General features: G+C 44.7%; 2 protein-coding genes and 1 long non-coding RNA gene across 6 annotated transcripts in view; 1 reads left to right on the top strand and 2 right to left on the bottom strand.

The window, feature by feature from the left end:
* Positions 1 to 10596, bottom strand: part of LOC110492803 (zinc transporter ZIP9-like) — a 38474-nt gene extending 27878 nt beyond the window's left edge. Inside the window, exons 1-4 of the mRNA XM_036946009.1 lie at positions 7090 to 10596; positions 6287 to 6392; positions 2989 to 3180; positions 1747 to 1815 (exon numbers count right to left, since the gene is read on the bottom strand). Coding sequence (XP_036801904.1) covers positions 1747 to 1815; positions 2989 to 3180; positions 6287 to 6392; positions 7090 to 7185 — 463 coding nt within the window. The 5' untranslated portion in view covers positions 7186 to 10596. The remainder of the gene's footprint in view (positions 1 to 1746; positions 1816 to 2988; positions 3181 to 6286; positions 6393 to 7089) is intronic.
* Positions 10597 to 14516: 3920 nt separating this feature from the next.
* LOC110491249 lies at positions 14517 to 15571 on the top strand. Its single transcript, XR_005036419.1, has 2 exons — positions 14517 to 15221; positions 15266 to 15571. It is a non-coding gene; the product is annotated as an uncharacterized LOC110491249 (long non-coding RNA).
* Positions 15572 to 20120: 4549 nt separating this feature from the next.
* LOC110491229 (CSC1-like protein 2) overlaps positions 20121 to 24424 on the bottom strand; it is a 91717-nt gene continuing 87413 nt past the window's right edge. For all 4 annotated transcript variants that reach the window (XM_036946002.1, XM_036946004.1, XM_036946003.1 and 1 more), the window contains 3 exons: positions 22906 to 22977; positions 21205 to 21339; positions 20121 to 21031 (listed from right to left, as the gene is read on the bottom strand). In XM_036946002.1, coding sequence (XP_036801897.1) covers positions 20990 to 21031; positions 21205 to 21339; positions 22906 to 22977 — 249 coding nt within the window. In that variant the 3' untranslated portion in view covers positions 20121 to 20989. The remainder of the gene's footprint in view (positions 21032 to 21204; positions 21340 to 22905; positions 22978 to 24424) is intronic.

The following is a 24424-nucleotide window of genomic DNA, read 5'->3' as shown; positions in this document are numbered from 1 at the left end:
TAATACCACCACTACAATACAACATGTATAATACCACCACTACAATACAACATGTATAATACCACCACTACAATACAACATGTATAATACCACCACTACAATACAACATGTATAATACCACCACCACTACAATACAACATGTATAATACCACCACTACAATACAACATGTATAATACCACCACTACAATACAACATGTATAATACCACCACCACTACAATACAACATGTATAATACCACCACTACAATACAACATGTATAATACCACCACTACAATACAACATGAATAATACCACCACTACAATACAACATGTATAATACCACCACTACAATACAACATGTATAATACCACCACTACAATACAACATGTATAATACCACCACTATAATACAACATGTATAATACCACCACTACAATACAACATGTATAATACCACCACTACAATACAACATGTATAACACCACCTCTACAATACAACATGTATAATACCACCACTACAATACAACATGTATAATACCACCACTACAATACAACATGTATAATACCACCACTACAATACAACATGTATAATACCACCACTACAATACAACATGTATAACACCACCTCTACAATACAACATGTATAATACCACCACTACAATACAACATGTATAATACCACCACTACAATACAACATGTATAATACCACCACTACAATACAACATGTATACTACCACCACTACAATACAACATGTATAATACCACCACCACTACAATACAACATGTATAATACCACCACTACAATACAACATGTATAATGTATGTCCATTAGACACTATGAGTAGACCTACAGTCTATTAGACACTATGAGTAGACCTACAGTCCATTAGACACTATGAGTAGACCTACAGTCCATTAGACACTATGAGTAGACCTACAGTCAATTAGACACTATGAGTAGACCTACAGTCCATTAGACACTATGAGTAGACCTACAGTCCATTAGACACTATGAGTAGACCTACAGTCAATTAGACACTATGAGTAGACCTACAGTCCATTAGACACTATGAGTAGACCTACAGTCTATTAGACACTATGAGTAGACCTACAGTCCATTAGACACTATGAGTAGACCTACAGTCCATTAGACACTATGAGTAGACCTACAGTCTATTAGACACTATGAGTAGACCTACAGTCCATTAGACACTATGAGTAGACATACAGTCAATTAGACACTATGAGTATACCTACAGTCCATTAGACACTATGAGTAGACCTACAGTCCATTAGACACTATGAGTAGACCTACAGTCCATTAGACACTATGAGTAGACCTACAGTCCATTAGACACTATGAGTAGACCTACAGTCCATTAGACACTATGAGTATACCTACAGTCCATTAGACACTATGAGTAGACACTATGAGGAGACCTACAGTCCATAAGACACTATGAGTAGACACTTTGTAAAGCCATTTTTTAAGATGTCAAAGTCTCTGAGCATTAAGAGAGCACAGTATGCTTCACAAGAGGAAGTTAAGATCGGCTCAAAGACTTCTGAGTTGTGGATTTCCCTGGCTTGTAAAATGATACAGATTAGTGAACAGCACAACCCAGAGGCAATGAAGCCTTTCATCTCTTTTGGACCCAACAACAACCTCAAAACTGATTTAAGAAACTTTAGTCACGTATGAACTTATCGTGTGTGTGTGTGTGTGTGTGTGTGTGTGTGTGTGTGTGTGTGTGTGTGTGTTCCCTACCAGCAGCATGGATGACCATTCCTACTGTAGCTGTGATAGTGGTCCTGTTGGATGTTCCGGTACGTTGATCTAGAATGACAACACAATCAACCAACTGTTAGCAACAGTTTTGTGGACTTGCCGAATGCTAGCACAAAGACAAATGTTTGGAGAGAAGGTTTGGAGAGGAGGTTTGAAGGGGAGTTTGGAGGAGAGGTTTGAAGGGGAGGTTTGGAGGGGAGGTTAGGAAGTCTGAAGAGGTTTGGAGAGGAGGTTTGGAGAGGTTTGAAGGGGAGGTTTGGAGAGGAGGTTTGGAGGGGAGGTTTGGAGGGGAGGTTTGGAGGGGAGGTTAGGATAGGAAGTCTGAAGAGGTTTGGAGAGGAGGTTTAGAGAGGAGGTTTGAAGGGGAGGTTTGGAGAGGAGGTTTGAAGGGGAGGTTAAGAGAGGAGGTTTGAAGGGGAGGTTTGGAGGAGAGGTTAGGATAGGAAGTCTGAAGAGGTTTGGAGAGGAGGTTTGAATGGGAGGTTTGGAGAGGAGGTTTGAAGGGGAGGTTAGGATAGGAAGTCTGAAGAGGTTTGGAGAGGAGGTTTAGAGAGGAGAATTTGGAGAGATGGTTTGAAGAGATGGTTTGGAGAGGAAGTTTGGACAGGTTTGATAAGAAGGTTTGGTGAGGTCTGAAGATGTTTAGAGAGGTTTTGGTGGAGAGGTTTGGTGAGGTTTGAAGATGTTTAGAGTCCTAGGAGGTTTGGAGATGAGTGAAACAAGGAGAAGATGTGGAGAACGTATAGCCTGGTGCTTCCAGATCAGTCTCGCCAACTTGTATGGTCATTGTCATGCCAAACAATTACCATGCAACACAGCACAAACAGATCTGGGACCGGGTTAGAGAATAATGTTATACGAAGTAACTTGTCCTGAAAAAAAATGGGAGAACATTTTCCTATTTATTTAAGACAATTCCTGAGTGCAGACCTTCCTTATTTTCTATATAGCAGATTACTTTTGGTCACCACAAACCTAAGAAAGTCTATAATTCTGATTTTGGATCAGTTTAGCATTTTCCCACTAATGGTTAAGGTATTATTGGCGAGAGGAAGCTGTACCTAGATCTGTGCATAGGGGAAATGTCACCCCCTGAGGAGGTTTTCAATGAGTCTAATGACACTAGCCCAATTAACGCTAGGGAAGTTAGCATCTTCACAGTGTGTTTTCAATAGGACAGGTTAATGCTAATAGAGGTCTTCACCCCGGAGCATAACTGACCATGTACGGAGCAGTAGCTACTGATCTGATCCACCAGGAACATGAGGATGAACCCTAGAACCAGGGAGACCCCGATGAAGAACCGTGCTGGGAGACCTTTAGAGGAGGGGCCCATCTCCTGGAGCTGACCTCCGACCCCACCGTCACTGGCATTCTCATTGGCTGCTACTGGGGCCACAGAGCAGGAGGACACTGGGGAGAGAATACGGAGAGGAATGTTTTCTTAAAACACTGACTTTTATCAAACAGGTGCACTCATCCTCAACCCGAAAGCTTTTCCGCGGTGTATCTAGATTCTACAGTACCAATCCATAGACTCATTGTGTGAATAGCTTGGAAATGTTGTTGATGATGTAACAACAGTGTATCTTCTTTCCCTGACTGCCCGAGCTGAGCTATAACCAAGGAGCCTATGTAGGGATTTCACATCTGCTACACATGCTTGGCTAAATAGAGGCATAAATTAGGTCTCCAAGGTGATTTTCATTTCAATGGCTGATTTATCCTGAAATGCCCTTCATTCGAGGCCCTTTCAGGGCTCGACATTAAAGCTTGTCCTCTTGTGCAGGACAAGTTAAAAAAACAACATTAGGAACAAATACAAAACATTAGGAACACCTGCTCTTTCCATGACACAGACTGACCAGGTAAATCCAGGTGAAAGCTTTCATCCCTTATCGATGTCACTCTGTTAAATCCACTTTAATCAGTGTAGATGAAGGGGAGGAGACGGGCTAAAGAATGAAGGGGCAACTTAATATTAGGAAGGTGTTCCTAAATGTCTTATACACTCAGTGTAGATTTCAATTGTCAAAGTGTAGGTGATATACATATTGGCTACAGCCTCATATCCAAACCAATACTGACATAAGGAGGTCTCCAGAAAACGTAGCCAAACTTTATTGAGACTTTTAATAACATAAATATAGGCTAAAAAAAAACAGTTATGTTTTTACAAATATAATGAAGGACGATCAACATTAACGTCTAAAGGAGTGATTCTGTCGACATACTGGAGACACGGTTCGTTCAGATCAAATGGTCCCAAGATCAGAGAGAGAAGGACACATCACCCATCTTGAATCTGATTGGAGGCGCTCACAATTTTGAAACTATTTAACCATCAACTTTATTGGTTAAAACCGTTTTTATATCATTTTATGAAGCATGTCTTACCTTTTTTCAAAGTAGCCAAGTCTAGTCAAACCTAGGCTAGTCAAATGTAGCCTAGCCAAACCTAGGCTAGTAAAACCTAGCCTAGCCTAGCCAAGCCTAGTCAAACCTAGTCAAACCTAGCCTAGCCTAGTCAAACCTAGCCTAGTCAAAACTAGCCAAGCCTAGCCTAGTCAAAACTAGCCAAGCCTAGCCTAGTCAAAACTAGCCAAGCCTAGCCTAGTCAAACCTAGCCAAGCCTAATCTAGTCAAACCTAGCCAAGCCTAATCTAGTCAACCCTAGCCAAGCCTAACCTAGTCAAACCTAGCCAAGCCTAACCGTGACAAACCTAGCCAAGCCTAGCCTAGCCAAGCCAAACCTAGCCAAGCCTAGTCAAACCTAGTCTAGTCAAACCTAGCCAAACCTAGCCCAGTCAAACATAGCCTAGTCAAACCTAGCCTAGCGAAGCCTAGTCAAACCTAGCCTAGTCAAACCTAGCCTAGTCAAAACTAGTCAAACCTAGCCAAGCCTAGTCAAACCTAGCCAAGCCTAGCCATGCCGAGTCAAACCTAGCAATGCCGAGCCAAGCCTAGTCTAGTCAAGCCTAGTCAAACCTAGCCATAAAAATGTTGAGGGAATTATCATTTAACCACTTAATGACATGGAAACCAGCATTTTAATCATGTTCTATTGGTTTTCAAATCAACTGTATTTTATTGTCCAGCAGCCAAAGGCATCATCCTACTCATAATATTAAGATTAGTCCCCCCCCCCCCCCCCCCCCCCAAACAGAAAAGCCACATGTGATCACATAAACTTCACATTAGATCACATAAAAACATGTGCTTTAGGAACACTTCACATGTGGAATTTATGTTTTTTTTTTCCTGTATGGACCATTCTAGTGGTTTCTATACAGTGTATCTGGCACATGAAACCGCTGTTGTGTGTGTCTCTGTGTGTGTCTGTGTGTGTGTGTGTCTCTCTCTGTGTGTGTGTGTGTGTGTGTGTGTCTCTGTGTGTGTGTGTGTGTCTCTCTCTGTGTGTGTGTGTGTGTGTGTGTGTGTCTGTCTGTGTGTGTGTCTCTGTGTGTCTCTCTCTCTGTGTGTGTGTCTCTGTGTGTGTGTGTGTCTCTGTGTGCGTTTGTCTCTGTGTGTGCGTCTCTGTGTGTGTGTGTCTGTGTGTGCGTGTCTCTGTGTGGGCGTCTCTGTGTGTGTGTGTGTGTGTGTGCGCGTGTCTGTGTGTGCGTGTCTGTGTGTGGTGAAATTTGAGAAGGGTGTTTTCCAACTAATTGCATGTAGACCTACAAATAGCCTTCATCCATGTGCGCATTGTTCAGTTAATAATATGAAGAAATACATCCGTCAACATATTAAGCTAAACAATCTGATATGTTGCGTCAGCCTCATAGTCTTTTTTTTGTAAACATTTTGTTAATGAATGGTGGTATGAATTTTGACTCGTCATACCAGAACTTTCCCCAGAGTCTGTTTTGAACAGTAGTAGTATCAGCCGAGGGATGACGGGACGGAATTATTTTATAAAGAAATAAAAAAAGTATCTGGTTTCACACCACAGCCAACCCAACACCCCGGACACAGCCGCTGACTCACGCGTCAAGCCCTGCCTTCGTAGGGCTTCGTTTGACGGCGAGGTGCTTGTAAAAAGACATGAATTATAGAGCGAGAGATGGACTACTAAAACGCTTTCCTTTACATTTTAGATGTATTTTATTTAATCTTTATCTTTAACTAGGCAAGTCAGTTAAGAACATAATCTTATTTAAAATGACGGCCTAGGAAACAGTGGGTTTAACTCTGCCTTGTTCAGGGGCAGAATGACAGATTTTTACCTTGTCAGGTCGGGGATTTGATCTAGCAACCTTTCGGTTCAACGCTCTAACCACTAGGCTACCCTGCCGCCCCAAAAGGTCCATAATAAATACATTTGCATAGATAATGAACAGTTGGCAAGATAACCCTTAGCAGGAGTATAGCTGCCTTCGAGGGACTATGCGCCCATACAAACTCAACAACAGGAATCTAGCCTAACAGTGAGTTGTTGCTCCAGCTGTCGCTGATGTCTTGATAAGTTAGTACCCTGGGCTGTTGCTCCCCAAAGCCCATTATGTCTGGTACCCCTCACCTCTCCATGACTCTTCCAGTAGTTCCACCCCCTCTGGGAGGATGATAGCTAGAGCAGTACCACAGAGCAGGCCTGCCCCAAAAATACTGACAAACTGCAGCCTTTTCTGTTGGGAGAGAAAGGGACACACACACACACACACACACACACACAATTTTACAAACACACTGACCAACTGTTGTTTGTTCCAGGAGGGAGAATTAATGTGTCAATATAATAACAGACTGTTATATTACGCATCAATATAACTTTATTAAGTCATACATTCAAACTGGTTAGAGAATCCAGTCGGCAGCCTATTCATGACTTGCCATCTTGATGTAATAAATGTATCACTAGCCACTTTATATAATGTTCTCATACCCTACATTACTCATCTCATATGTATATACTGTCCTCTATACCATCTACTGCATCTTGCCTATGCCGTTCTGTACCATCACTCATTCATATATCTTCATGTACATATTCTTATTGATTCCTTTACACTTGTGTGTATAAAGTAGTTGTTGTGAAATTGTTAGGTTAGATTACTCGTTGGATATTACTGCACGGTTGGAACTAGAAGCACAAGCATTTGCTAATCATGTGTATGTGACAAATACATTTGATTATTTAATAGTTAAGATAACAAAATGTAGCAATCACAATCTTTTTGTAAGATACTGATACATTATTGATATATTTTAATATTGAATGGGGGATGGATTGGCATCGGGAGAAGAGACCTCAGGAGGAAGTACAGTGGAAGCTACAGAAGGAGGAGAAACGGAAGGAGATATGTTGAGAATTAAATTACTTACCTCAGAAAGTTTGATCAAAAGTGGAATCGAACCTAATAGAAAACATCCCAAAAACATCACAATGGATATCAAAATAATCGCCATTGCCTCGTCCATGACGAAATAACTTATGTAAGAGTTTAAGAATGTCCGATGTTTTTTTTAAATTCTCTCTACAATTTTAAATATACCTTTTTTTCTGTACTACAAAGCAGTTAAAAAACTATTTTAAAATGCACTGATCACGTCGCAGCGTTTTCTGTCATATGTTCAACAGCCCTCTTTAAAAACACACCTAACCGTAGAAAACCCGAACTGAATCAAACGCAGAACCTACCGTCAGCTCACCTGAACTTGACCGTGGCAGAGGGCGTCTCAATAGTCTCTAACTCTAGACTAGTTTCTTCTCCTCGTCTCCTCACCTTCACAAGTACTGGTGTGTTAAATACAGGATGGGCGAAAACAACAACGCGTTGGGAGTATATGCTGCTTGGGAGTTGATATTTCCTATCTAGTTTTCCCGTTCACCTTAGCGCAGGAGACAAGGAAAGAGAGCACTAGGAGACAAGGAAAGAGAGCACTCCACGACTATACATACACCCTGTCCCGCAAAGGCCGTCTTGTGGGAAAGTCTTGAGGTACCTTTGGATATTAATTTCTAAGATACCAACATCAACTTTGAACTGAATAAAACACATAATGACCAATGAAATCACATTTTAATTGTCACACGCTCCATTAATTAACAACAGGTGTAGATTAACAGTGAAACGCTTACTTTACGGGCCTTTCCCAGCAATGCAGATCACAATGGGGGGAAAAAACGAAAAAACAACAACACATTTAACATAAGGGATATATGCACAATGAGCAATGATAGTTTGGCTATATATACATGCAGTATCGAGCCGATGTGCACTGGTACAAGGTAATTGACACGAACTCAACCGTGAATGGTCCTGGCGCACCAAGGACAAGTGGGTGAAAACCAACTTGAATTGTTGCATGTTGTTGTCCTCCGGTGGTTAACTAGCTAAAATTGGATGGAGATACTATTTGAGAGACCGAGATACTAACAAATGCCCACCAACGGACTTCATTCTAGAGCTGTCTAAATATGTTTTAACATATATAAAGAACATTGATGGGTTCCACATTTTCTTCAAGTTATGCTAACCTTAATATGGGTCAACTTGAAGAATGTTTTTGTTAACAATGAAAATCCATTATTGAATAAAATCCTGAACTGATATATTGACGATTTTATGACATTACCCAATGACATTGACCCTAATCTCAAATTCACAATTGAATGTGACACGAAACGTTTTCATTAACTCGATATGTAAATTGAGAAATTAAATGGAACCCCGTTTACAACTCTGTACAGAAAATAAACGGACAGAAATACTCCCGAGCCATTAAAAAGAGGACTTCCAAGACAGTTTTTCAGACTGCGCGTATACCACTCCACAGAGGACTTACTAGAAGAAGTAGCAGAGATGCGCAATAGATTTCCAAGAGGCTCCGCAATATGTGGATGAAGCTATTCATTCAGCACTAGGGAAAACACGAGTTAAAAAAACACACACACAACATGTTCACCATCAAAAAATACTTTGAACTCGCGCAAAGTGGGAGATGATGTCACGAAACACTGGCATGTATCATCCGACCCAGTTTTACCAGCTGAATTTATTAACCCATCACGTAGGAGATGTCGCAATTTACGTGACAAATTGGTCCATGTCACCTGCCAGACACAAAAGAAAAATGAGCCAGGCTCGTTACCGCCCTCTTCCGAATGGTAGCTGTAAATGCAGTCTGCGCACAGTGCAACAATATGATGAAGTGAGGATATTTCTGCCACCCACATACAGGAAATAAATGACATTCCGTTCACCTCCACCCATGTTATCTACATGATTAAATGCCCAGGTGGGCTGTGTTATGTAAGTAAAACCTCTCGTTCTCTCAAACAGAGAATTCGTGAACATCAAAGTCCAATCAGGAGAAACGACAGGAATAATCCAGTCGCAGTACACTTTAATGACCAACAACATGACATTTCTAAACTTTAGATTTTGTGACGGAAGAGAAAGTCAAGATATCAGAAAGGTGATATAAATGAGCAAAATGTTTTGGGATTTTTCACCCACCAGACATTATTAACCAAAAGGTGTTAATAATGAAATTCCGTACATGAACTAACGCCACCACTTCAGCCTACTCTGACGACGTTTTTTATTGCACTGTACCCAACGATTTATGAAAATTTACTTGATAGGTCATGTCCTCATTGTGGTTTTACAGACGTGTTTTAATACGTTTTTTTTGTACACACTTTATTAGAATACTTATGAAATGGACATTGTTATATTTGGTAACATGTTTATTTTCCGTCGACTCCAATCCCATTCGATGCACTGAACGCGTGTGAGTGAAGCAATGTTTGCACACGGCTGCAAATGCCTTACCAAGGACATCGGAGTACAAACCACCTAACTGGGGATCTAAATGTAACCTTGTGTAACACTTTGGTCACAAGAAATTAGCTCCCTGGTATACAGAAGATACCAGAGACCTGAGGCAAGCTTCCAGAAAATTGGAACGGAAATGGCTAGCTTGGGAAGTACCGTGCAATATCGTAGAGCCCTCACCACTGCTGCTCTACTTTTCCAACCTATTTGAGGAAATAAAAAACAATCCAAAATGTATTTTTGATACTGTTGAAAAGCTAACTAAAAAGGAGCATTCTCCTATTCCAACTAAACTACTGAAAGAGCTACTTCCTGTGCTTGGCCCTTCTATGTTGAACATAATAAACGGATCTCTATCCTCCGGATGTGTACCAAACTCAATAAAAGTGGCAGTAATAAAGCCTTACCTGAAAAAGCCAAACCTTGACCTTATATCGAATCTCCCATTACTCTCAAAAAATGTTTTGAAAAATCTGTTGCGCAGCATCTCACTCCCTTTCTGAAGACAAATAATGTATAGGAAATGCTTCAGTCTGGTTTTAGACCCCATCATAGCACTGAGAAGGTGGTAAATTACCTTTTAATGGCGTCAGACCGAGGCCCTGCATCTGTCCTCGTGCTCCTAGACCTTAGTGCCTCTATTGACACAATCAATCACCACATTCTTTTGGAGAGATTGGAAACCCTAACTGGCCTACACGGACATGTTCTTGCCTGGTTTAGATGTTATCTGTGGGTAAGATATCAGTTTGTCTCTGTGGATGGTTTGTCCTCTGACAAATGCAATTGTAAGTTTCGGCGTTCCTCAAGGTTCTGTTCTAGGACCACTATTGTTTTCACTATACATTCTACCTCTTGGTGATGTCATTCGGAAACACAATGTCAACTTTCACTGCTATGCGGACGACACACAGCTGCACATGTTGAAACCCCCAAATTGCCTACCCTGGAAGCCTGTGTTTCAGATATAAGGAAGTGGATGGTGGAAAATGTTTTACTTTTAAACTCGGACAAAACAGAGATGCTTGTTCTAGGTCCCAAAAAACAAAGAGATCTTCTGTTGAATCTGACAATTAATCTGGATGGCTGTACATTCTCAAATAAAACTGTGAAGGACCTCTGCGTTACTCTGGACCCTGATCTCTCTTTTGACGAACTTATCAATAATATTTCAAGGGCAGCTTTTTTTCCATCTTCATTAGATTGCAAAAAACAGAAACCTTTTGTCCAAAAATGATTCAGAAAAGCTAACCCATGCTTTTGTCACTTCTAGATTAGACTACTGCAATGCTCTACTCTCCGGCTACCCGGAGAAAACACTAAATAAACTTTAGTTAGTGCTAAACACGGCTGCTAGAATCCTGACTAGAACCAACATTTTTTTATCATATTACTCCAGTGCTAGCCTCTCTACACTGGCTTCCTGTTAAGGCTAGGGCTGATGTCAAGGTTTTACTTACTGCTAACCTACAAAGAATTACATGGACTATCTACCTATCTCTCCAATTTGGTCCTGCCGTACATACCTACCCACAAGACGCAGGACTCCTTATTGTACCTAGAATTTCTAAGGGGCTTTCTCCTATAGAGCTCAATTTTTATGTAATGGTCTGCCTATCCACGTGAGACTCGGTTTCCACCTTTAAGTCTTTACTGAAGACTCATCTCTTCCGTAGGTCCTGTGATTGAGTGTAGTCTGGCCCAGGGTTGCGAAGGTGAACAGCATGGCACTGGAGAGACGAACCGTCGTTGCAGTCTCTGCCTGGCCAGTTCCGCTCTCTTCACTCTGATTCTCCGCCTCTTTATTTATTATCTATATTAACATTTATATATTTATTTATTAACTTTATTTATAAATTATTTTAACTCGGCAAGTCAGTTAAGAACAAATTCTTATTTTCAATGACGGCCTAGGAACAGTGGGGTTAACTGTCTTGATCAAGGACAAAACAACAAAACATTTTACCTTGTCAGCTCGGGGATTCGAACTTGCAACTTTTCGGTTACTAGTCCTACACTCTAACCACTAGACAACCTGCCGTCCCTACACTCTAACCACTAGACAACCTGCCGTCCCTACACTCTAACCACTAGGCTACCTGCCGCCCCTACACTCTAACCAATAGGCTACCTGCCGTCCCTACACTCTAACCACTAGACAACCTGCCGTCCCTACACCCTAACCACTAGGCTACCTGCAGTCCCTACACTCTAACCACTAGGCTACCTGCCGTTCCTACACTCTAACCACTAGGCTACCTGCCGCCCCTACACTCTAACCACTAGGCTACCTGCCGCCCCTACACTCTAACCACTAGGCTACCTGCTGCCCCTACACTCTAACCACTAGGCTACCTGCCGCCCCTACACTCTAACCACTAGGCTACCTGCCGCCCCTACACTCTAACCACTAGGCTACCTGCCGCCCCTACACTCTAACCACTAGGCTACCTGCCGCCCCTACACTCTAACCACTAGGCTACCTGCCGCCCCTACACTCTAACCACTAGGCTACCTGCCGCCCCTACACTCTAACCACTAGGCTACCTGCCGCCCCTACACTCTAACCACTAGGCTACCTGCCGTCCCTACACTCTAACCACTAGGCTACCTGCCGTCCCTACACTCTTACCACTAGGCTACCTGCCGCCCCTACACTCTAACCACTAGGCTACCTACCGCCCCTACACTCTAACCACTAGACAACCTGCCGTCCCTACACTCTAACCACTAGACTACCTGCCGTCCCTACACTCTAACCACTAGACAACCTGCCGTCCCTACACTCTAACCACTAGGCTACCTGCCGTCCCTACACTCTAACCACTAGGCTACCTGCCGCCCCTACACTCTAACCACTAGGCTACCTGCCTCCCTTACACTCTAACCACTAGGCTACCTGCCGCCCCTACACTCTAACCACTAGGCTACCTGCCGCCCCTACACTCTAACCACTAGGCTACCTGCCGCCCCTACACTCTAACCACTAGGCTACCTGCCGCCCCTACACTCTAACCACTAGGCTACCTGCCGCCCCTACACTCTAACCACTAGGCTACCTGCCGCCCCCACACTCTAACCACTAGGCTACCTGCTGCCTCTGACCGTAGTATGGGGGCTGGCTTACTAGTGCTCTTGCATGCCATCCCTAGGAGGGGTGCATCATGTCGTGCCAGGAATTTTTCACTATACTCGTCAGTGACTCAACCCGTCGTGATCTTCCTGTCCAGTTTTGTGCTCCCTTGTGCTCCTACGGTGGAGGAGATCTTCGTGGGCTATACTCAGCCTTGTCTCAGGGTAGTAAGTTGGCGGTCTGTTGATATCCCTCTAGTGGTGTGGGGGCTGTGCTTTGGCAAAGTGGGTGTGGTTCTATCCTGCCTGGTTGGCCATGTCCGGGGGTATCGTTGGACAGGTCCAGTTTCCCCCGACACCCCATCTCAGCCCCCAGTATCTATGCTGCAATAGTCTATGTGCCGGGGGGCTAGATATCTGGTGTCCTGGGTGTACTTAAGTCTCTCGCTCGCTCTACCTCTGAATGCTCGACAATGAAAAGCCAACTGACATTTACTCTTGAGGTGCTGACCTGTTGCACCCTCTACAACCACTATTATTTGACCCTGCTGGTCGTCTATGAACGTTTGAACATCTTGAAGAACAATCTGGCCTTAAATGGCTATGTACTCTCATAATCTCCACCCGGCACAGCCAGAAGAGGACTGGCCACCCCTCAGAGCCTGGTTCCTCTCTACCCGGCACAGCCAGAAGAGGACCGGCCACCCCTCAGAGCCTGGTTCCTCTCTACCCGGTACAGCCAGAAGAGGACCAGCCACCCCTCAGAGCCTGGTTCCTCTCCACCCGGCACAGCCAGAAGAGGACTGGCCACCCCTCATAGCCTGGTTCCTCTCTACCCGGCACAGCCAGAAGAGGACTGGCCCACTCCTCAGAGCCTGGTTCTTCTCTACCCGGCACAGCTAGAAGAGGACTGGCCACCCCTCATAGCCTGGTTCCTCTCTACCCAGCACAGCCAGAAGAGGACTGGCCCACTCCTCAGAGCCTGGTTCTTCTCTACCCAGCACAGCTAGAAGAGGACTGGCCACCCCTCATAGCCTGGTTCCTCTCTACCTGGTACAGCTAGAAGAGGACTGTCCACCCCTCATAGCCTGGTTCCTCTCTACCCAGCACAGCCAGAAGAGGACTGTCCACCCCTCATAGCCTGGTTCCTCTCTACCCAGCACAGCCAGAAGAGGACCGGCCCACCCCTCAGAGCCTGGTTCTTCTCTACCCAGCACAGCCAGAAGAGGACCGGCCCACCCCTCAGAGCCTGGTTCCTCTCTACCCGGCACAGCTAGAAGAGGACTGGCCACCCCTCATAGCCTGGTTCCTCTCTACCCGGCACAGCCAGAAGAGGACCGGCCCACCCCTCAGAGCCTGGTTCCTCTCTACCCGGCACAGCCAGAAGAGGACCGGCCCACCCCTCAGAGCCTGGTTCCTCTCTACCCGGCACAGCCAGAAGAGGACCGGCCCACCCCTCAGAGCCTGGTTCCTCTCTACCCGGCATAGCCAGAAGAGGACCGGCCACCCCTCATAGCCTGGTTCATCTCTACCCAGTACAGCCAGAAGAGGACCGGCCCACCCCTCATAGCCTGGTTCCTCTCTACCCAGTACAGCCAGAAGAGGACTGGTCACCCCTCAGAGCCTGGTTCCTCTCTACCCGGCACAGCCAGAAGAGGACCGGCCCACCCCTCAGAGCCTGGTTCCTCTCTAGGTTTCTTCCCAGGTTCCTGCCTTTCTAGGGAGTTTTTCTGCTCATGTAAAAAAAAAAAAAAAAAAGGCCTTAGAAATAAATTTGAATTGATCTGACTCTGGGTAAATAAAAAGGGCATTATTGCCAACATCTCATACTAACCCTTTAATGGGGGAGGGGGATTCCTTTCAGTGTGTTTTCTTTTAATATAAATGAAAATATCATAGGTGGATAAAATGGTTGAAAAATGTTCAATTTTTACTTAATTCAGGAAAGGACATATGCAATGTTAACACTGTTACCTAGAAACATTCAGAGTTTTCGAAGACAATTCATCATACATTTCAGAGGTACTAAACACTCCTGAGAGGAAAGCGCAGAGTTTCAGTTATGACTTAAGACTTCTAGAACACTGGTTCAAATGGAGTCCAAAATGTTAGGGGAGGTTCTAGAACACTGGTTCAAATGGAGTCCAAACTGTTAGGGGAGGTTCTAGAACACTGGTTCAAATGGAGTCCAAACTGTTAGGGGAGGTTCTAGAACACTGGTTCAAATGGAGTCCAAACTGTTAGGGGAGGTTCTAGAACACTGGTTCAAATGGAGTCCAAACTGTTAGGGGAGGTTCTAGAACACTGGTTCAAATGGAGTCCAAACTGTTAGGGGAGGTTCTAGAACACTGGTTCAAATGGAGTCCAAACTGTTAGGGGAGGTTCTAGAACACTGGTTCAAATGGAGTCCAAACTGTTAGGGGAGGTTCTAGAACACTGGTTCAAATGGAGTCCAAACTGTTAGGGGAGGTTCTAGAACACTGGTTCAAATGGAGTCCAAACTGTTAGGGGAGGTTCTAGAACACTGGTTCAAATGGAGTCCAAACTGTTAGGGGAGGTTCTAGAACACTGGTTCAAATGGAGTCCAAACTGTTAGGGGAGGTTCTAGAACACTGGTTCAAAGGGAGTCCAAACTGTTAGGGGAGGTGTGTGTGTGTTTGTCAAACAGCTTCAAATCAACGCCTTGTTTGGACATTACAGACTAGTGGATAATCGAACAGTGACATGTTGTTGTTGTTGCTGTGGCCACATTTCAGTATCAAGAGTGTTGTATTTATTAGTGCACACAATAACAAAAATTGTTTGCAACGACAAAGCAATTGCTTTTCTTAAAATCGGGCAAGTTCAGGGGGTGTATTCATTATGACGAATTATGTTTCAAAACGTTTTGCAACAGAAACAGTTTACTCCAAACGGGAAAACGCTTTGCAACGGAGAAAAAAAAAAAAAAACCTAGAGTTTCTATTGGACAATTCAGGTAAGGTCCCTCCCCGTTTCAATCCGTTTGGTTCTTAAGGAGGTAAAAAAATGGTTTCCGTTGCTAAGATGTAATGAATAAACCACCTGTCTTTACCTGTACATTATCTTCCGTTCGGTGCCCAATGAATATGACCCAAGTTTCTGTCACAGCAATACGAGTGTATTCATACCGAAGCTCATTATTGTCCAGAGGAAATTAGAATAGCCCCAAAAAACGTAAATTAGAGCATATATAACCTACAACACTGAGTAGCTTTAAATAAAAAAATAAATAAAAAACAGATTGTTCACATTATATATCAGTGTCAAATCATATCTGTTCATTTGATAGTTACAGGCTATTGTAACTAGTCTGCCGTGGTTGTACCTGTTAACTAGTCTGCCGTGGTTGTACCTGTTAACTAGTCTGCCGTGGTTGTACCTGTTAACTAGTCTGCCGTGGTTGTACCTGTTAACTAGTCTGCCATGGTTGTACCTGTTAACTAGTCTGCCGTGGTTGTACCTGTTAACTAGTCTGCCGTGGTTGTACCTGTTAACTAGTCTGCCGTGGTTGTACCTGTTAACTAGTCTGCCGTGGTTGTACCTGTAACTAGTCTGCCGTGGTTGTACCTGTAACTAGTCTGCCGTGGTTGTACCTGTTAACTAGTCTGCCATGGTTGTACCTGTAACTAGTCTGCCGTGGTTGTACCTGTAACTAGTCTGCCATGGTTGTACCTGTTAACTAGTCTGCCATGGTTGTACCTGTTAACTAGTCTGCCGTGGTTGTACCTGTTAACTAGTCTGCCATGGTTGTACCTGTAACTAGTCTGCCGTGGTTGTACCTGTTAACTAGTCTGCCATGGTTGTACCTGTTAACTAGTCTGCCATGGTTGTACCTGTAACTAGTCTGCCGTGGTTGTACCTGTTAACTAGTCTGCCATGGTTGTACCTGTTAACTAGTCTGCCATGGTTGTACCTGTTAACTAGTCTGCCGTGGTTGTACCTGTTAACTAGTCTGCCATGGTTGTACCTGTTAACTAGTCTGCCATGGTTGTACCTGTTAACTAGTCTGCCATGGTTGTACCTGTTAACTAGTCTGCCGTGGTTGTACCTGTTAACTAGTCTGCCGTGGTTGTACCTGTTAACTAGTCTGCCATGGTTGTACCTGTTAACTAGTCTGCCATGGTTGTACCTGCTGCTGCTGCAATATGACTGTGTTCAAATAGGCCGTTATCCACAGGGCTGTCTGTGCCAAAAGGAGAGCAAAATACAATAATACAATAGATATGCCATTTATAATAATACTAATATACAAAACATTAAGAACACCTGCTCTTTCCATGACATAGACTGAGCAGGTGAATCCAGGTGAAATCTATAATCCCTTATTGACGCCACTTGTCAAATCCACTTCAATCAGTGTAGATGAAGGGGAGGAGACGGGTTAAACCTTGAGAAATTTGACACATGGATCGTGTATGCGTGCCATTCAGAGGGGGTGAATGGGCAAGATAAAATATTTGAGTTGCCCTTTTGAACGGGGTTATGGTAGTAGACGCCAGGTGCACCGGTTTGAGTGTGTCAAGAACTGCAATGCTGCTGGGGTTTTTCCACACTGAACAGTTTCCCCCTTGTGCATCAAGAATGGTCCACCAACCAAGAAGAACATCCAGCCCAATGGCTGTTCTGAGGGTAAAGGAGGGAGGAGGGGGAGCAACTCAATATCAGTGTGTTTGTAATGTTTTGTAACTCAGTGCATGTATTATTATTATTATTATAATATGATATATTATACTATACTTACAGAACTCCTGATACAAACGTAATGCCTTAAAATGAAAATAAAATAAGTTGTTTAATACAGAGTGAGTCCATCGTTTTTAACTGTACAGAAACCGACAGTACATTATGTGTATACTAGTACTATATAGTACATCAAATCTGTACTATGCAGTAGATTTGTTACTTGGTTTAAGCATATTTCTCTTCGGGGAGGGGGGGTGGTGCTTCTGAACCAGCCGAAGTGACATCACAATAAATGCTCAGCATTCATTGGTTCAGTGACTGACTTCCCAAATGAACCCATAAGAAAACAGGATATTTGTTCATGTTTATTTTTTTTGTATATCCACAATGTGGAACCAAGGAGTTTTATACACAAGTTAATTGTTTCTATCTAACAGTATATAGCACATAGCTCGGCTAAACCTGCTCTGAGATGTACCACTACGAAGCCGGATCAATGAGTTAGCCGGCTAACTGAACGGGCACGTTCTAGATGACTCAACAAAAACACATATCGAACTGTAAGCTTTCTTTATGATCGAGACAATCAATAGTTAGTTATATCTTGTTAATCAAAGTTAGCTGGCTAATTAAATTGATCCTGTTTTGTAGTAGATCCCTGAAGGTTAAACCAGGCTATAAGAATCGGTTCTGCCTCACTTTGGAAGAAAACTAAGCTGGTCATTGGTTCTATCAGTGGAATATTGTAACGAGTTGAAGAGAGCAACATGACATCATGATTATTGCAGAACAACTCGAGGTAAAGAGAAATGATGGATTCGGTATCATCCGTTTAGATTTTACCAGATGAATCTGATTCCGTAGTAATTGCTAGTATATTCTGTTCAACCACAATAGGCCTAAAAATATCAATAAAAACATTGATCGAGTCTTACAGTAATCAAGACTCCTTTTTACGCGTCCTCCCTATTACAGTACTGAGCCCTATGGGCCCCGCCCAAAAGTAGTGCACTAAATAGGGAATAGGACTCCACGCGAGACACAGCCGTTTGGCGCAGTCGGTCTGTTCCGTCCTGACTGTCACCATAGTAACCCACCAGGTTCAACAGCACTCCAGGTGGCAGTTGGGACACTGTCGTCGTTTGTAACAATGCTCCATAAATCATCTACACCGTTTACAATATATACCTCTGCATGATGCAGCATCACGCTAGTCTCAATATTCACGTCGTTATTGAAGACAATCCCTAAAACCCATCTGAAGCCATCTAAAACCGGAACACAGGTTACAGAGTTGGCGGAAAGGAGAAAAACCTTCCTACATCCTACAAAGATTATTATTATTTTTCCTAAATAAAATAAAATGTTCAAACCAACCAACAGACAGTGAAACAACTTTCTGTACAGTGATGTAAACACCAAAATAAAGTGGCTTATCTTGAGATGAGAGTCACTAGAGGAGCTAGCTAGAACACAGAGACGGGCCAGTCAGAGCAGGGGTCAGGGTCCCAGAGATGGGTCCGTCAGAGCAGGGGGCCAGGGTCACAGAGACGGGCCAGTCAGAGCAGGGGTCAGGGTCACAGAGATGGGTCCGTCAGAGCAGGGGTCAGGGTCACAGAGACAGGCCAGTCAGAGCAGGGGTCAGGGTCACAGAGATGGGTCCGTCAGAGCAGGGGGCCAGGGTCACAGAGACAGGCCAGTCAGAGCAGGGGTCAGGGTCACAGAGATGGGTCCGTCAGAGCAGGGGTCAGGGTCACAGAGACAGGCCAGTCAGAGCAGGGGTCAGGGTCACAGAGATGGGTCCGTCAGAGCAGGGGGCCAGGGTCACAGAGACGGGCCAGTCAGAGCAGGGGGCCAGGGTCACAGAGATGGGTCCGTCAGAGCAGGGGGCCAGGGTCACAGAGACGGGCCAGTCAGAGAGCAGGGGGCCAGGATCACAGAGACGGGTCAGTCAGAGCAGGGGCCAGGGTCACAGAGACGGGCCAGTCAGAGCAGGGGCCAGGGTCACAGAGACGGGTCAGGGTCACAGAGACGGGCCAGTCAGAGCAGGGGGCCAGGGTCACAGAGACGGGCCAGTCAGAGCAGGGGCCAGGGTCACAGAGACGGGCCAGTCAGAGCAGGGGCCAGGGTCACATTCAGGAGGCAAACGTTGTGGAACGTTGTAGATAGAAATGTTTAGAAAAGAGTTGACATGATTCCTTACTCTACATTTCAGAGAGACGTATTTGTCGTACATATTTATATCTGAAGGTTCAACAACGTTGTGCCCTCCCCTGCTGAATGCGTCCATAGTAACAGGGAGGAGAGGCCTGGGGGGAAACTACAGGTCACAGACCAAGAGTTCAAGGGTCGAGCTCTCCCTCTACCGAAGAACACGGTCCCACAGAGTCCTAGCCGGGAAAGGAGGCTGAGGCTGCACAATTACAGAATCTTTCCCGAAGTTCCTAGGTTTTTCCCAGAAATCCCTCATTCCAATAAACTTCTAACCAGCCTATTGGAAAAACCTGCGAACTCTGGGAACAATTTTGGGAACCAAAGTTGTGGGACACAAAACAGGGTAGAGGTTGGGCTGTCATATCCACTTCATATCTGCTTCCTGGGGGCATCCTCCTCTCCACCAGGGGCTCTGGACTGCCTTCTGCCTTCAGTTATGTTAGGGCGGCTCCATTAGGGCTCAGTCTGGAGCCGCAGTCCCACTACAGTCGCTCAGGGCAGAACAGGCCAGAAGACAGAGTGACCTTGTTGTTACGAGGGACAGTATCCATGTTCCATGATCCATCCATCCACAGTTGATTCTTTGTTTTTAAATGTCGAAACAAGTAGTTAATTGATTATTAAAGTTTTCAGACCAACTTAAAAAATAACCATGCCTAAAAATAAATACCATTTCCCCCCCCAAAAAAAGGCTATTTTACATTTTTGCAAATCCAGAGTTTTTGTTGCTGAACAATTCCAAAAGGAAAGCAGAGGAGTGTTTAGTTCAGTTTGTTACAGTGGCCGTCGTCACGGTGACCACATTCCTTCTTTTAAATTTATTTTTTTACACAGGGTTGGAACCACCCAGAGACTCCCGGAGACCGTCGGGACAGAGTAGGGGGGGAGACCAGAGCAGGCGAACAGTGTGTGTGTGTGTGTGATGCTGACAGACATTTCTCCTCCTCCTCTTCTTCTTCTTCTTCTTCTTCATCTTCTCATATTAGGCTGCTTATTGTGACGAAGCCTCTAGGGCACAGAGTCGATTAGGGGTGCAGGCAGAACAGGCAAAGGATTGTGGGAAGGAAAGATCCCTCCTTCACAGTCAGCGCTAGATCAATAGTTGGAAGGGAGAGTTACCAATCCTTTAGTAGACACATTCTCTCTCTCTCTCTGTGTGTGTTGTATTGTGTGTGTTGTATTGTGTGTGTGTGTGTGTGTGTGTGTGTGTGTGTGTGTGTGTGTGTGTGTGTGTGTGTAGACAATGTAATAGTCTGTTCAGGACTTTAAGGTTAGTGGTCTATCCATGTCTTTTAAAGCTCAGTCCGTTTCAGCTCTGTAGCTTAATTCACTAGGTCAGTGCATCCATCCAGTCGGTGAAATTAAACTTTAGTTTCTGCCATCTCAGTCTCTGCTCCTCTCTCCCCGTCCTCCGTCTCCACCCTGACAACCGTCTCCGGAGTCTCCTGACGTCAGTGCCGCACCTCGTTAGCGAGGAGACCGTCCTCGCCGCTCTGGGAGAAAAAGGAGAATACGTTATTGTCCAATCACTTGAGGAGAAACTTATCTTTACGCTCACAACAACCCGAGGACACACACACGAGGAGTTGGAAGTTAAGCTCCACACCCCCCGGGAGAAATTACAAGAATTGAAGCTCCTTGCTCAAAGGGCACGTCGGCAGGCTACCTGGAAGTCGGCCTCATTGAGGCTGTTCCCCACTTGGATGATCTCCTCGTCCTGCGAACCCTCGCTGACCCCGCTGCCAGCCGAACCCAGCTCGTCTAAACTGGGGTCCTGGAGGACTGAGGCAATGTACATCTGCTGTTGTTGGGAAAGAAGAAGAAGAAGAAGAGAGGAGGGATAGAAAGGAGGAGAAAGGTCAGTGTGAGAGATGGAGGGAGAGGTTGTCTAGGCCGAGGAAACGGTACTTACTGCTGACTTATTGAAGGGAGAGGCTGAGGAAACTGTACTTACTGCTGACTCACTGAAGGGAGAGGTCGTCTAGGCTGAGGAAACGGTACTTACTGCTGACTCACTGAAGGGAGAGGTTGTCTAGGCTGAGGAAACGGTACTTACTGCTGACTTATTGAAGGGAGAGGTCGTCTAGGCCCAGGAAACGGTACTTACTGCTGACTTATCGAAGGGAGAGGTCGTCTAGGCCCAGGAAACGGTACTTACTGCTGACTTATTAGAGGGAGAGGCTGAGGAAACGGTACTTACTGCTGACTTATTGAAGGGAGAGGCTGAGGAAACGGTACTTACTGCTGACTTATTGAAGGGAGAGGTCGTCTAGGCTGAGGAAACGGTACTTACTGCTGACTTATTGAAGGGAGAGGTCGTCTATGCTGAGGAAACGGTACTTACTGCTGACTTATTGAAGGGAGAGGTCGTCTAGGCTGAGGAAACGGTACTTACTGCTGACTCACTGAAGGGAGAGGCTGAGGAAACGGTACTTACTGCTGACTCACTGAAGGGAGAGGCTGAGGAAACGGTACTTACTGCTGACTCACTGAAGGGAGAGGCTGAGGAAACGGTACTTACTGCTGACTTATTGAAGGGAGAGGCTGAGGAAACGGTACTTACTGCTGACTTATTGAAGGGAGAGGCTGAGGAAACGGTACTTACTGCAGACTTATTGAAGGGAGAGGCTGAGGAAACGGTACTTACTGCTGACTTATTGAAGGGAGAGGCTGAGGAAACGGTACTTACTGCTGACTTATTGAAGGGAGAGGCTGAGGAAACGGTACTTACTGCTGACTCACTGAAGGGAGAGGTCGTCTAGGCCGAGGAAACGGTACTTACTGCTGACTCACTGAAGGGAGAGGCTGAGGAAACGGTACTTACTGCTGACTTATTGAAGGGAGAGGCTGAGGAAACGGTACTTACTGCTGACTTATTGAAGGGAGAGGCTGAGGAAACGGTACTTACTGCTGACTTATTGAAGGGAGAGGTCGTCTAGGCTGAGGAAACGGTACTTACTGCAGACTTATTGAAGGGAGAGGTCGTCTATGCTGAGGAAACGGTACTTACTGCTGACTTATTGAAGGGAGAGGTCGTCTAGGCTGAGGAAACGGTACTTACTGCAGACTTATTGAAGGGAGAGGTCGTCTAGGCTGAGGAAACGGTACTTACTGCTGACTCACTGAAGGGAGAGGTCGTCTATGCTGAGGAAACGGTACTTACTGCTGACTTATTGAAGGGAGAGGTCGTCTAGGCTGAGGAAACGGTACTTACTGCTGACTCACTGAAGGGAGAGGTCGTCTATGCTGAGGAAACGGTACTTACTGCTGACTTATTGAAGGGAGAGGTCGTCTAGGCTGAGGAAACGGTACTTACTGCTGACTCACTGAAGGGAGAGGTCGTCTATGCTGAGGAAACGGTACTTACTGCTGAATTATTGAAGGGAGAAGTGCGTGCTGGACGACCATTCTCTACACCATCCACATTCTCCGCGTCAATCTGGGGGGGGGGGGGGGGGGGGGAGAAAATATAAAACACACACAATTATACTACAGTTGAAGTCGGGAGTTTACATACGCCTTAGCCAAATACATTTAAACTCAGTTTTGAGTTGACATTTAATCCAAGTAAAAATCCCTGTCTTAGGTCAGTTAGGATCACCACTTTATTTTAAGAATGTGAAATGTCAGAATAATAGTAGAGAGAATTATTTATTTCAGCTTTTAATTCTTTCATCACATTCCCAGTGGGTCAGAAGTTTACATACACTCAATTAGTATTTGGCAGCATTGCCTTGCTGGGTGAATTTTGGCCCATTCCTCCTGACAGAGCTGGTGTAACGGAGTCAGGTTTGTAGGCCTACTTGCTCACTAAAGTGTCCATAGAGACAACCCTTTACAGAACACAGCTACAGTAACGTGTCCTTAGAGACAACCCTTTACAGAACACAGCTACAGTAACGTGTCCATAGAGACAACCCTTTACAGAACACAGCTACAGTAACGTGTCCATAGAGACAACCCTTTACAGAACACAGCTACAGTAACGTGTCCTTAGAGACAACCCTTTACAGAACACAGCTACAGTAACGTGTCCATAGAGACAACCCTTTACAGAACACAGCTACAGTAACGTGTCCTTAGAGACAACCCTTTACAGAACACAGCTACAGTAACGTGTCCATAGAGACAACCCTTTACAGAACACAGCTACAGTAACGTGTCCTTAGAGACAACCCTTTACAGAACACAGCTACAGTAACGTGTCCATAGAGACAACCCTTTACAGAACACAGCTACAGTAACGTGTCCATAGAGACAACCCTTTACAGAACACAGCTACAGTAACGTGTCCATAGAGACAACCCTTTACAGAACACAGCTACAGTAACGTGTCCATAGAGACAACCCTTTACAGAACACAGCTACACTAAAGTGTCCATAGAGACAACCCTTTACAGAACACAGCTACAGTAACGTGTCCATAGAGACAACCCTTTACAGAACACAGCTACAGTAACGTGTCCATAGAGACAACCCTTTACAGAACACAGCTACAGTAACGTGTCCATAGAGACAACCCTTTACAGAACACAGCTACAGTAACGTGTCCATAGAGACAACCCTTTACAGAACACAGCTACAGTAACGTGTCCATAGAGACAACCCTTTACAGAACACAGCTACAGTAACGTGTCCATAGAGACAACCCTTTACAGAACACAGCTACAGTAACGTGTCCATAGAGACAACCCTTTACAGAACACAGCTACAGTAACGTGTCCATAGAGACAACCCTTTACAGAACACAGCTACAGTAACGTGTCCATAGAGACAACCCTTTACAGAACACAGCTAAAGTAACGTGTCCTTAGAGACAACCCTTTACAGAACACAGCTACAGTAACGTGTCCATAGAGACAACCCTTTACAGAACACAGCTACAG

This window comes from Oncorhynchus mykiss, chromosome 16 (assembly GCF_013265735.2).
Source record: "Oncorhynchus mykiss isolate Arlee chromosome 16, USDA_OmykA_1.1, whole genome shotgun sequence".
Classification (NCBI taxonomy): Eukaryota; Metazoa; Chordata; class Actinopteri; order Salmoniformes; family Salmonidae; genus Oncorhynchus; species Oncorhynchus mykiss.
Note: the sequence above shows the minus strand (reverse complement) of the source record. Positions and strands in the feature narration are given on the sequence as shown.